Source organism: Leuresthes tenuis, unplaced genomic scaffold (genome assembly GCF_036924035.1).
Source record: "Leuresthes tenuis unplaced genomic scaffold, fLeuTen1.0.hap1 SCAF_9, whole genome shotgun sequence".
NCBI lineage: Eukaryota > Metazoa > Chordata > Actinopteri > Atheriniformes > Atherinopsidae > Leuresthes > Leuresthes tenuis.
In genome coordinates, this window is record NW_027325363.1 from 7,001,753 (window position 1) to 7,015,482 (window position 13,730).

The 13,730-nt window shown below is 42.0% G+C and overlaps 1 protein-coding gene across 5 annotated transcripts in view; it reads right to left on the bottom strand.

Moving 5' to 3' along the window:
• The window catches only part of LOC140314068 (spectrin beta chain, non-erythrocytic 4), an 81,687-nt gene that overhangs the window by 28,469 nt on the left and 39,488 nt on the right, over positions 1–13,730 (bottom strand). For 4 of the 5 annotated variants that reach the window (XR_011917111.1, XR_011917112.1, XM_072392097.1 and 1 more), the window contains exons 23-25: positions 13,370–13,572; positions 11,635–11,725; positions 5,104–5,250 (exon numbers count right to left, since the gene is read on the bottom strand). Coding sequence is in view for 3 of the 5 variants with exons in the window: in XM_072392097.1 (XP_072248198.1) it covers positions 5,104–5,250; positions 11,635–11,725; positions 13,370–13,572 (441 nt within the window). In the remaining 2 variants the exon portion in view is untranslated. Of the gene's footprint in view, positions 1–5,103; positions 5,251–5,890; positions 6,190–11,634; positions 11,726–13,369; positions 13,573–13,730 lie in introns of those variants that run through there. The other variant, XM_072392098.1, reaches the window with a different exon arrangement.

Genomic DNA, 13,730 nt, shown 5'->3' on the forward strand with positions numbered 1-13,730 from the left:
CACGCAAGAGCTACAGGAGGAGGGAAAGTGAACGAGGAGGGGGAGAAGGCGAGCGGGCAGCTGTTGCTTGGCAACCATCGCAAGCACAGGATACCGGGAGACACATTGCTCCAGTTGCAGCCGTCTGATTGACGTCACAACATGCCAACGGCGCAACGCAAGGTGCACGATGATCCTGAAAACATGCCTCACATGCTGGAGACAGACACTCACTGACATTAAAGAAAGGCTGTTACTCTCATCTTCTCCTGAGTGCTTTTTCTCAGGTAAATTTTAACTCTTTAAGTCTCCCATAAATATAAAAATAGAGTGGCTGAGCGCTGCCACAGAGCCGAACTCATCCTGCGATTTCCCTGCAACACTGAGGACGAGTTACTCACACTTTACTGTGAAAGGACAGGACTGAACATCTATGTCATGTGCAGTCTAATTAGGAACAACTACAGTTTTTCTGTGGCGCTCCACATCTCAACAAAATATCTGCTGTGATTTATGTTTGTGTTGAACTTCCAAAAGAGTTTAACATTAGTCTGATTCACAGCGTGTTCGCTTGTTCCAGTCGTAAACACAAGGACACACTGACTCACACAAAGCAGCCTTTAGAGCCCAGGACAGAGATTTCATGACAGTCCTAAACTTTATGGATTCAGCACTTTTTGCCATCCTTGGCCACACACTCAGTACCTTCTGTCTGAAGCAAAATAAACCACATGACAATGTGATCCCCTAAAATCAGTGAGACCTTTTTGCGTGTAGTTTAATACTGGGGTCTCTCTTTTATTCAATAGTTACGAGCTCCTAATGAGTCTTCGCCACATCGTCTCACTATCTTCAGTGTTTCTACCTGCCTCGCCTGCTCTTCCTTTTGTCCTGGTTTCCTTGAACCTGCCTCGCCTTATCCTGGATATCCAAGCCAGCCATTATCAACCACCTGCCTGCTCGCCTCACCGCCGACTCGGATCCAAAGCTGACACAGCCAGCGCTCTCCCCTCATTCACGGACTTCCTCCCTCTCATAAGAAAGGACTATTTACTCCCTTTGGATTAATAATCTACCATCACGGAGGATCATTCTAACCCTCTCCCTCCTGCAGAATCCTCCAGTGTCTGGATCCTACTCCGACTAAGCTACCACAACTATCTAATAAACCTTTTATCTTTGTATCCTATTCGGTCTGCATTTCAGTCCAAATTCTTGACGGCTTGTGCTCAAGCCGTGACAATAATGAACAGAACCACAGCTAACATACTCACGGTACATACACCCATCTTTTACAAAGCTTAATGTGTTTTTAGTGAAAATATCAGCAAAGCAATTTCACATCCAGGCTTGAGTTACAGAACTGTGCAAAGAGACCAACAGAAAAAGTTAATGAACACAGCGACAAGACGAGTTACACTGGGGAAATAAACCAGTTGTGCGTCTTTATTCCACAGGATGCCTCCAGAACAACGTTCTTGACACTAGTCGGCGAAGACTAAAACCTTATCAGGACAGCCATGAAGTGAAAGTGAAATACTGAGCGTTATCTTGCTCAGGCCACAGCCATGGAGAGAGCTTTTCGGGTGGACATGGCTTCCGTGTATCACTTCAGAAACTAAACCCTGTCAATCTCCCAACAGCGAGTCTGCCGCTGAAGAGTAGGAGCCGAGACCAGCGAAGCTAAACCAACACCCAACACTTTTATACTGGTGAGGACAGACAGAGCTTTACCAACCTGAAATCAGTCCTTACATTAAAACATGAACTCTAAAGCCAGCGTTTTGAGCCTTTAACAGTTCTTAGGCGTGATGATGAGCATATGTTCAGCTCCCATTGGCACTGTAAAAGTTTATAAACAGCATTTTTTCCCCACAGTAAGATGTCTTTTTATCTTCATCTGTATAACTTTTAAATTGTGAGAATATTTGAGAGAGAACATTTCAGGATTTTGGCGTTGTTTGAGTAGAGGAAGATTTAATATAACTTTTGTTCTTCTTTTCTTGTTTTGTCAGCCCAGTTACACCCTTTTAATCTGAAAAATGCACCTAGCATTGTGCTGATACTTCAGCTTGATGCTTGTGGGCGTAAAAGCTGTATAATGCACCTCATACATAAGAACAAACAGCATATGTGATATTTCTGGAGCTCCTCACAACATGTCAGGCTACTAAAGCCGATCTTTAGACGTCAAAAACTCATTCAAAAACAACAAGAAGACTCTTGTTTTTTCAGTCTCCCGCTGTAAGGCTTTGCGGTAACTCAGCTTTTCCTCTATGAGACACATGACCCAGGAAGTGCTGCACTCTCAGCATCATGTCATTATATATGATTACACATCAGTCAGCCATCGCCCCCACATCATGAGCCTGGGATGGTGTGAGCTGACACACCAACACGATCTCTGCACACCAACTTCCCAGCAGCTGCCATCGAGGATGAAAATAACACAAGAAGGACGCTAGTTGGGGAGATGTCACCTGGAACAAGAACAGCTGGACGACCTGAGAGGCTTTTCTATGTTCACCTTTATATGCCCGTAAAGCTCATCAGTTAAATCTTTTGCACTGAGCTCCATCCCATATGCACCTTTAATGGCTCTTGATGCTTTGATACACTGATCTGTATAAACTGAAATGCTTTATGTATTGAGCTGCTGCATTATTACTTTAATCATGTCTATAATGTAGTTAGAAATAACCAAGTACAGTACAAGTATTTCAACTATGGCTACAATTAATACCTTTAAGTGTTGAATAACCTGCCAGTTATTCATTTAAAACCTGGCATGATATTTTTGCTTTATTTCAACTGACAGCCATTATCGCATAGTTGTTAATCAGACTCCAGTAGCTGATGTTTGCTGCTGCAACCTTCCCTTTTTAAGCTTTCTTCTCGTCTGAGCGCCTGTCCCTGACCCGGTTTATTGGCGTTTTAAACGACTTTTAAATAAAGTACATCTGTACCAATGGAGGTAAAAACCACGCTCACCAACAGACTGATCATGAACTGCTGTGTGGCGCATCAGGGAGACTTCTTCAAGCCCCAAAATCAGACTGAAGAGGTGCTTTAAGCAGTATGATCAGTCATCACTGATCGGGACACCGACGCCGTGATGAGTGCAATCGATAAATGGCTGAAGAGCCCGGTGAAGTTTGAGAAGTTTGATGCAGAGGTGGAGCTACAGTCTGACCACAAAGAGGAGACTCACATCCTTACAGTTGATCAACGTGCTTAACTAACGCTACTTTTTCCCCTCTGAAGAATGCAAAGCGAGGAGGTGCTCTGGGAGCTATGTGGCGCCTGACTCCCCCAGGCCTGTCTGAGAGCCCCGTCTGGCCCGTGTATTTGAAACACAAGAACATGTGTCATAAACTGTTTACAGAAGCTTTCAAAGCGCTAAAGAAATACACTACGACATCACAAAATGTCAACATGAAGTTAGTCATCTTGAAGCACTTTGATGCACCTGCATCGTTTGCCTTCTTTTTCAATAATGCATCAATTTTTACGTTCCAGCTTTTTGTTTTGCAGCATTTTTTTTGCTTGTTTAAGCTTCAATGTTCCATCTGACTGTGTGTGACAAAGTTAACCAAAGTCACTTCAATCATTTTTTCCATCATATATACCCTATGTTTTGTCTATAAAATGGAAAATTTGGAATGATTTCTCATATCTTAGGCCCTGAAAGCATCAAATCCATGACCTTTTTGCTTTATTTCAGCTACAAGATAGAAATTGTACTAAAAAAGGTCAATAAAACTATATACATCTTTATGACTCTGTCTCTGAGTCATATAAAGTGCCTTTAAATGCATTTCACAGGATAAACTCCTTTGGAATTAAGCAGGTTTGCAGTTGATTCCCAGTGAAAATGCAGAAAAAAGTCCTTTGAAGGAGTACAGCCACTTTCTGTATCATTTCTGCTGAAGCCTCATCGTGTAAAGGGTTGTTTCCTTCTACAGTCTGAGCACCAACACCACACGGCAGTGTTGTGCCTTGACTCTGTTTCCTTTGTCTCCATCAGAGGAGTCTACTTTCAGCCCTGCCCAGTGTGAGACTGCAGAGGATCGAGCTGCCAGTGAACAGTGTGGCCCGTTACAACATGAAATTAAACGGCTCAAATACACTCAGTGTGGAAAAAGTCAGAGAACATAAGTATAATCAATGGACCGTTTCTTCTCTGAAGTCTTTGGTTTTTCTCAGAACAGATGTGCAGCCTTGATTTGTTTATAGCTTCACGAGAACAGCCATAAGTTTGATTCTCAGTCCATATGGGGCCAAGGGCTCCATGTGTCCTGTCAAAACCCCAAACTCCAAAAATACGACCACCTCCGTGACCTGATATGCTGCTTTACTCCATCACAAATGCACAAAAGTGAATAAGTTGAACTTTAACACGAGTTGGCCTCTTCTAATAAACCCTTCCAAGATTTTAACACAAGTCCTCTTAGATTTTCCTCATGCCAAACATTGTTTTTATGTATTTTTCTGCCGACACTCATGACAATAAGGCCCAAACAACATAAAGAACCACACAAATGAAGGATAAAACAGAGACATCTGATGAAATATTGCATTGAACTACAGTTCTACTGTCCTGTGGTGATTTTATACATCCAGTCTCAGCTCACAGCAGAGGCGACAGCCCAAAGTCAGCCCAGGTCCACTCAGTTACATCCGAATCGCCTGCAGCTTTAGACAAGAGCTCGACTTCCAGCAGAAATCTCCTTAATAAGAAAAGAGGGGGCGTCGAGGCTCACAGAGCTCCACCCTCAATTTAAAACTCTGCCTTAACACTTTGAAAGAAACATGCTGGATGACAACAAATAAAGCATCAACAAAGACTATCACCATCGAAACCTATTCAAAATCCCATTTCATGAGAATAAAAAAACAGAAAGATGTTACTAAACACTTGTTGAAGGCAATAAGAGGAAGAATCTGTTTTCTAAAGAGATGCTTAAAACTTTCATATAGTACCTAAACCGAGTGGTAGAGATGGTTCAAGCAGGCTTACGTCTAAAAGTCCAAAGTCAGACATGTCATAACGAGTTAAATTTACTCAAAAGCAGAATGTTGCAGGAAACCTCAGCGTCAGCGATGAAGGAAAACAGCTCTCACCTTTTCAATTTTGTCCAGCCATTCCTTATTCTGGGCCAACTCGGCCATGAAGGCCTGGTGCTTCAGCCATTTCTTATGGAGCTTTTGGGTCTCGTCTCGGCTGCTGTCTCTCGCCATCAGCATCTTCTCATACACCCAGTCCCCCAGCTGGTCGAGGAAGGCAGGAAGAGGAGGAGAAGGAGAGGACAAACACTGTGAATAACTGTTGCTGCTTTTTCATTTCATGTAACTATGTCATGTTCTCAAAAGGCACATTTGTTTTCATGAGTGACGCCCACGTTTACATTTTCATAATTATATTACATTAGCTATTAAATAGCAGATTTTACTGTAGATTAACAGAGCAGCAGCACATACAGAGGAAATACAAGGTCAAACATACAGACGTAAATGGTCAATGACGCACAACAGTCACGTGAAGGCAGACACACGTGCACCAACAAGCATGGCGGCTGGAATTCACATGTGCACACAACATTAGAGATGACACCACTGTGTGTTAACACACACCCACCACCACTGTGTGTTAACACACACCCACACAGCGAGCACACCTCCACTCTCCATCAAAGAGTAAGATCTGCATCTTTAACCGATTGTCTTTGTGAGGCAAACGCTCACAGTGAAACCGTCTCACGCCTGCGCTGACAGCACCGCCAAAATATTCAGGTCAGCATCGGCAGCATCCCCCACCCACCCCACACACCAGCATACCTGCATGCACTACCTCCACCTGCACCTCCATCCCAGCTCTCTGAGCCGAGCGTAAAGTGAATAACTCGTTTACCGGCTGCGCTTAAGGGGAACAGCCCGCAGGGTTGTGGAAGCTGCAGACAGCCGCTGATGTCCGCATCCTCGCTTGTCTGCCGCCACACACATGCAAAGACGCTCCTCACCGCGGAGAGGAAAAAAAAGAGGTGGCTCGTGGAGAGCCGAACACAAGCAGGCAGATTGGTAAATAAGAACAACAATACTGGAGGGAAGAGATGGACTGAAGACTTCACACTGAGGCTGCGCTACTCTCTTTCCTCTCCCTCCTTGGTGTGTTGCTCGGGATTCACTGTAAGAGGAGGGAGGGGAGGGGAGGGGGTGGATCTGTGACGAGTATGAGGGAAAGACTGACTGAAAGACGAGGAAGAAAAAAAAAAAAACCTCTTCCACACAACAATAAAATGGCAGGCTGCCCAGCCGGTCCACAGACTCCCCTCCCCTGCCTCACACCCTCAGCGAGCAGGCGGCTGAGTGATTGAACAGGCTCATAGGAGGAGGAGGAAGAGGAGGAGGAGGACCAAAGCATGGACTGTGATTTTGGGGGGGCAGGGAGATGTAGGCAACGCCTCCGGGCTCGCCGGTCACGGCTAATGATGCTGAGCTGTGGAAGGTGGATGGGGGAGGGTTTAAAGGGTGTCAGAGCAGGAGCCACAGACGAATGTGAGGAGATAAAAGACTTGGCCGAACAGTTTTTCTTTCTTCTTCTAAATGTTTCTTTTCCTGCTCTAAACTCTCGTGCAGCTGCTCCCGGTCCATCCTCCCCCCTCCCACTCTGCACGTATCCTCCTCTCTGCAGCAGTCTCCGGCAGCTGTACGCTCCGTCTCCAGCTCGCCTGACGCTGCTGCAGTGGTAAAGCAGAGGGGAAAAAAGAGAGATAGAAGCAGCAGAGGAGGAGAAGAGGGAAAGAGACGCTGGACAGAGCGGTGATACATCCTGCAGTTGGACACACTCACTGCTTTCTTTCCTGTTACAGATCTAGCCTGGGTTTCAGTCTAACACCCCCTGCCTTTGTCGCTGTGTCACTTTATTCTTGGAGTTATCACATTTAAGGAAACACGAGTAAACACGCCTCACACATTCAGAGGCACGAACTCACAGGTACACGTAAGGACTCAAAACTGCTGAGGTTTTCACAGTCTGACGCCCTCCGAGACTGTAAATGAACTGAATGAGAGGAGCGAGGAGGGGCCAGGAAAGGCGTGGCAGGATGAATGAGAATGAATGGGTGAAGGGGAGGAGACAGAAGTAGAGAAGAAGAAAAGGGGCAGAAATAATAAGGGATATCCACCTCTTTCCACAAACTTATTCCACTTCTTTAGTCCACCTTTGTCCTGAAGACAGAGCTGTACTGCAGATAAAGGTTTGATCTCCAACCCTGGTGTCCTGTTGGCATTATTCAGACATCTTTACACTCTCCAGCCACTCCTTTATCCTCCTGCTTCCCGCTCTTTCTCATTCATCCGATCACAGCAGGCGTACGGCTCTTCTATTATGCCTCTTCTCATTGAAAAATGTTGCTTTTCCTCATTTTCACCCACATCCACCTTGACTCCACCTTCCACCTGAGAAGAACTCCTCAGCGTGGTGGGCTGAGGCGCCAACCTGGAGGGCGCTCTGCAGGATCTGCTGCAGTTCATGGAGTCTGAGCTTCTCTTTTTAGTGTCTTTTCTAATTGAACTACTTAATGTCCTGATCCATAAGTTTTTGTGTTTGGGTTTTCCTTTTGTTCTTGTTTTCATGTCTTATTTCTTTATTTTTCAAACCCAAACCTCCTCCTTTGGTTCCTTCCTGTTAGCTTTCCTGCAGTTGTCTAACACCTGGTTTCCGCTGCTAACTGCCCCACCTGTTGTTAATCCCCCCATCACTCCTTCAGGATATGTTCTCCTGGTTCTCCCTTGTTCCTTTGCCAGATCTCAGATCAGCACATATCGGGGAATAAAAATAATCGGTATCAGCCTTAAAAAAAAGTATCTGTCGATTACTAATGTTGTCCTTTCCTTGAGGTTTTTTTTAATTCCCGGTTAGTTTCCTGAGTCAGTCTGTCCACCAATCCTTTAGTTGTTTCTTCTTTAATTTGTTTTTGCACTTTCTGCCACAGCAGCACCTTTGATTAAAACCATCCTTCATCTACCACATTCGTCCTGCATTTGTGGCCTTTTCCTCCAACCTCACACAATGAACCGTGACACCTGAATTCATGAAATACACACATTTGGAGAACTTTGAAGTGTTTTCTCTTGATATTTTCAGGTGAATTTTGAGTAGCTTTTCATTTCTTTGTGGGCTCTGTTGGCACGGTGGACACAAGCCGGTATTCTAAAAGTCCTTCTGTACTGCATCTTTGAGGCAACTTTATTAAACTATTTGCTGTTCAGAAAAGCATCGAAACAGAGCGTCAGACACTCGTGAAACATGAAGCGATGTCCAAAACTGTAGAGACTGCTACCAAGAATCATGGAAGTCACATTTGGACAGCAGCTTGCAGCTGAGTTAAAAAATCATTTTTAAACATACAAGAACAAGATGGGAACATGACCAGCTGTGCACACAAAGAGGCAGAAACACAACGTACACCCCAAGTTCCACAGCACCAGCCAAGTTTAAGCTTCTTTAAATCAGTAACACTGAGGAAGATGTTGAAATAAAAACAAAAATCTACCTTTTCTAGTAACACCAGAAGATTGTGAAGCTTGAAACCATGAGCTTCTGACTCATTTTGAAGTACACAAACCTTTTTTATTCACCTTTTTTTAGGCCTTAAATACCACACTTCAGAGCAAATAAAGTTAGAAAAAAATAACTTTATCTGTATGACAAATTTTATTTGTGAGGACAAAAACCTAAACAAGCTGTGAAGGACGTGAACGTGTCACATCTGTGAAATCAAGACATGTGCGACGTATTGCAAGTTAGTCGAGAACATTTTCAAAGGCTGCAAACTTGCAAGATTTTGGTGTGAAATTTGCAAAAAATATTTTTACATGAGAAGAACTTATTTCTGTGTTAGTCTGAAACAGAACGGAGGTGTTAAAACGAGGCTTTATCTGTGAGACAGAGATGATGACGATAAGGTAATCACTTTCATTTCATTGTCTGATAAACAACAAAATATGGATGAACAGGCTGGAGTTGTAGTGTGTACTTCCTGTTAAACACGGTACAGAGCATGAAAGTAAATACCTGGAGTATATAAACATGTTTTATTACAGGAATCAGCCTCAGTATCAATCTCCTCTGATGAACAGAGGGAGAAATGATCATGACTGTATTCTTTTCATGATTATAAACCTAACTCTGCATCTGTCTGCCATCCTCTTCTCTTTCCTCTAAACTCTCTCTCCATCATCATCATCTCGTCACCTGTCCTGCTCGTACATTTCAGCTCTTCTTCCTCACTTTCTCTCAAACTTGGGTGTAGTTACTGCATCTGTTACAATAATGTTTCATCTATCTATTTTACATTATTTGTGTTCACTGTGGTGAAAGTGTCATCTAGTTGTTGAGCCAGACAGGAAACCAAAGTGGTGATCTGTCATATCTCAGCCTCGGAGGTAGTTTCCCGGGAGGTCAGAAGCACATAGTTTTAATAGTTTCAAGGATCACAACCTTCTCTAGCGTTCCTTTGAACAACTTAAAGTAAACTTAAAGGGGAAGTTCAGTTTTTTTTCTACTCATCGATAACATTTTGGTGAAAGTCGGCGTCCTTCGGATGCTCTTTAGATCACTCGAGATCGGCGTATATCCATATAACGGAGTGAACAGGACATAGACAATACAGCCTCTAAATAAGGCATTATCTGTGTTTATTTCACCAATACTTTAAGACGAATGAATGAACGAACGCATACTATTGCTCTGTTAGTTCAGAGCTGCCGCACTGTTGTTATCGGGGGCTTTCTACACTGCTGCATCCTCCTTTCCAGGAGCTCCTCATCCCTATGCTCTGGCTCTAAAACAGTAAGGACGTCCATTGTACTCAAAGTTGTCGTCCACGTCGTCAAAATCTGATAAATATTCTGCCATGTTGCACAAAACCAGCAGTAGCAAACTTCGTGTGAAGATAGCTGACCGTCACAGAGCAGAGTAAATAAGCTGTGCTGCAGCGGCGCACGCCGATGATGTCATCACAGTAGTGTGGAAAGCCCCTAATAAGAGTAAAAACATACAAAGTCTGCAAAGACTTCATAAAGCACCTCTTACAGTTATTGTCACAAACTGGAATAGTTTGATTTGTGGCACACACACCCACGCCTGATTGGCCAATAACAGTGTTGAAGGAGCACTGAAAGCAATTCCTAATAAAAATAAATAATTGTGCTTCCCATAGGTCACAAAGAGTAGAGTAGAAACTGCAGATGGCATTAATCTGTGCACGTCTGACTGTGTATAACAGCAGGAGACACAAGGGTGCAGCCTTGGCCGAACAGAAGAACACACCCTGCCAGCGGAGAGCTCAGTTTCCAGCAGACTGACGCAGTGTCACACACCCACTGTGCCACACACACACATATAAAAACACATCGAAACCCAAGTGATGACTCCTCATGCATGGATTTCCTCAAACATTCATACCACATACAAATAGAGAGGCCGACACACACACACACACACACACATATTTCTGACACACATGCACACACTCTCGTGCACACAGTGAGCTTCACTCTTCCTCCTTTGAATTAGTGATGAGGAAGTGTGCTGCTGAATTATTAAACAGAGCCAAATAGAGAAAGTTGCTGAAACTAAACAAGCTTTTTTGGCCCAGAGAGAAAAGAGTGACTCTGCAGGTTGAGCTGCAGATGTGAGCCAAAACTGCTCCAGATTATCCATAAAATCCTGTTTTAATTAAACTTTGTGGATTCAAATACCAAGTTTAGCTCTGACCATGAAGAGCAGGAATAAAGTGCTTCATGTCACGTTTAGGAATAAGACTATTGTGTTACAGAAGGCTTAATAACTCATTAAAAATTAATAAGTATGACACTGAAAATAGGATTATGGAGAAGTGAAACTGCCATAATCTGAAATTAATACAAAAATATGTCAACTGACTAATAAAAAAGGTTATATGTTAAAGAAACCATATCAAAATTAAATAAAACAAAAAATGTATGTAAAAATAATTTAATAATAGAGAAACAAATACATTTCTACACAGTTTCAAACTGCATTCATTTAAACTTGTTTCAGAGTTGCTATTTATTTACAGTTTTCAGTTTTATTCGTTATTTTAACAGGAATATATTTAATTTCTTTCTCTGTTATTGCTGTATTTAATTTTAGATCAATACTTTATATTGTTATTAATCTATTTTGATCGAATTAAATGTTTCGATCAAAATAACAAATAAAACTTTAATTAAAGCATAGAAAATGTGTTTATTTTTACTAAATTATTTTTTCATTTAACTTTTAGTAACATTTATTATCATATCAACTAATTCATTTTGCCATTTATATATATTTGCATTTATTTCAAATTATGGCAGTTTCAGTCCTCCATAATCCTACCATCAGTGTTTATCCATTAAAAAAAGGTTAATTTGTGTTATCAAGCCTTCTGTAATATAACAGTTTGATTTATAAGCTCAAATAATCGATTGTTAACTTTTAATCTGCAGCTTTGAGTCTTTCAACACAAAAAAACAAGAACAAAATGTGTAAAGTTTCCGCATTGAGAGATGATTTTCCATATAATGACATTCTAAAAAACAGCCATATTGAGCTTGTTATGCGCAGCAACAACATAAACTTCCTACTTCGTGGCAGTCCTGGAGAAACCTCTGAAGTTCCCACTGGTCGTTCAGCTTTTCCAGCCACTGCTGGGCCAACTCTCTGTTCTGGTTTCCCCTGAGCGAGAGAAAGAAACATGATTTAGATCTACATTAGTCACCATAACTTACCACAAAGAGACTGTTTACACTGGCTTTGTATCTTTAGTTATAAAAAGATAAAGTTCCACACAGTTTAGTCATGTTTTCTGACAATATTTGGCTTCGAAGGAAGAGCCTCAGCAGAGGAACACAATCTATTCTCAAGCAATGACGGCACCGAAGCAGTAAGATAAGCATCATTATTTGATGATATGTAAAAAGGATGCAATGAGAAATTGTCCCTTAGTTTTTTTGTTTTTAAAGAAATATGGAACACGGAGCTTGAATATTTTGGTGATGATTTAACACTGGATTCAAGTTGGTATATATATATATATATATATATACACACCAACCTGACCCCCCACCCACCCACAACCAAAATACAAAAAGTCCGTGTTCATTTTGATTGTGCTGTGATTTTAATCCACCGGGAGCGAGTCAGAGGCGTTGTGCTCGCAGAAAACTGTTTTATTTTGAAAACCAACCCGAGTTGGTGTCATCCCCGCCAAAACAAAAGCTTAAATCAAATGGAGAAAAAATTAAAAGAATCCAGAGCAGCATATCATCATATTTTACAAATATATACTGTTTTCATAGTCTAACCTATAGTCTATCAGATTAACCATTAAAAAAAATAAAAAAACATTTTGACAGCACATTGTGGTATTTCATGTTTTCTGTTGAACTGATTTCGTGAAAGAATTAAAATTTTATTTCTATTTGACAAATTTAATAACAATATTTTGAGAAAATATTTCTGCAAATGCAGCCGTTAAGTTCATGTTCAAAACAGGCCGACCGCCTACGTTATCTAGCCTAAGTGTAAGGTTTATCTACACAAGAATCAACAGTTTTCATGTTTTCACACTGTTGTGTGGTCATTTTTCTGAATAAAATGTTTCTCAAAATGACCCCTCCTCTGTTTTTTTTCCACAAATCTCACCCTGTATATATCGTATATACATATACATATACATATATATACATATATATATATGTATATGTATATATCAAACAAAACCAAAAGAACAATAACGAATGTGATTAATTGCTAATTACATGACTAATGATGAAAAAGTCGAATGGAGTGTGTTTCTCTGTGCTCTTCATTGGTCTCATAAACACCCCGTGTGTTAATTCATGTTAATTTAATACAAAAACCATATGGTGGCGCCCCCCCTCCCCTTCCCATCCCCATTCACAGAGAACACGCCATCAGCTCAGCCTTCACTCAGATTTCATGCTCAGGTGTCAGAGCTGGATCAGACGGACCGGGCCTTTTGTTTCTTTCATACTTGCGAGTCTCTGCTTTTAGCACTTTAGCTGCTTCTTTATTGCTGTCGTAACGCTGCGTTTGGACACCTGCTTCAATTTTTGAGCTTTATAATCTGCTAAATTCACAGGCAGGACAATGCAATGACAGCATGAAGCGTGAAAGCTTGGAGGAGCCTCACCTTAAAGAGAGAGCGCGCTGGTATCTTATAAAAGAAATTAAAACAGACGTTCTATCCTCACTAGTTGAAGATACCATCTTCTACTTTAATGATAATCAGTTCAGGCTTTAGGCTAAATAATTCCCCTTCTTTCTCCCCATATTTTTACTTTAAACTCGCCGTACCTGTTGGCGAGGGTGTCGACGCGTTCCCTGATGCGTTCGGAGTAGATGTTGCTCTGGCTGATCAGACTCTCTCCGGCCTCGATCACAGCTTTGATCCTGTGCAGGTTCAGCTCCATGGTGGTGGTGAAGTCCTTGTGTTTCTTTATGGCCGCCTCGACCGTTTCCACCGTGGTGGGCAGCTCCACGTGAGCGAGGGCCGACTCCTGGAACAGAGAGCCGTGAGGTGGCGTTTTTTTGTGGTTCAACTGATAAAACGAAGCTAGACGATGGACAAAGCTGAGTGTGAAGAGCTCAGGATACACAGAAAATCTCAGAAATGCTCAGAATAGAACATATAATCACACTTAAGAATTACAAATCA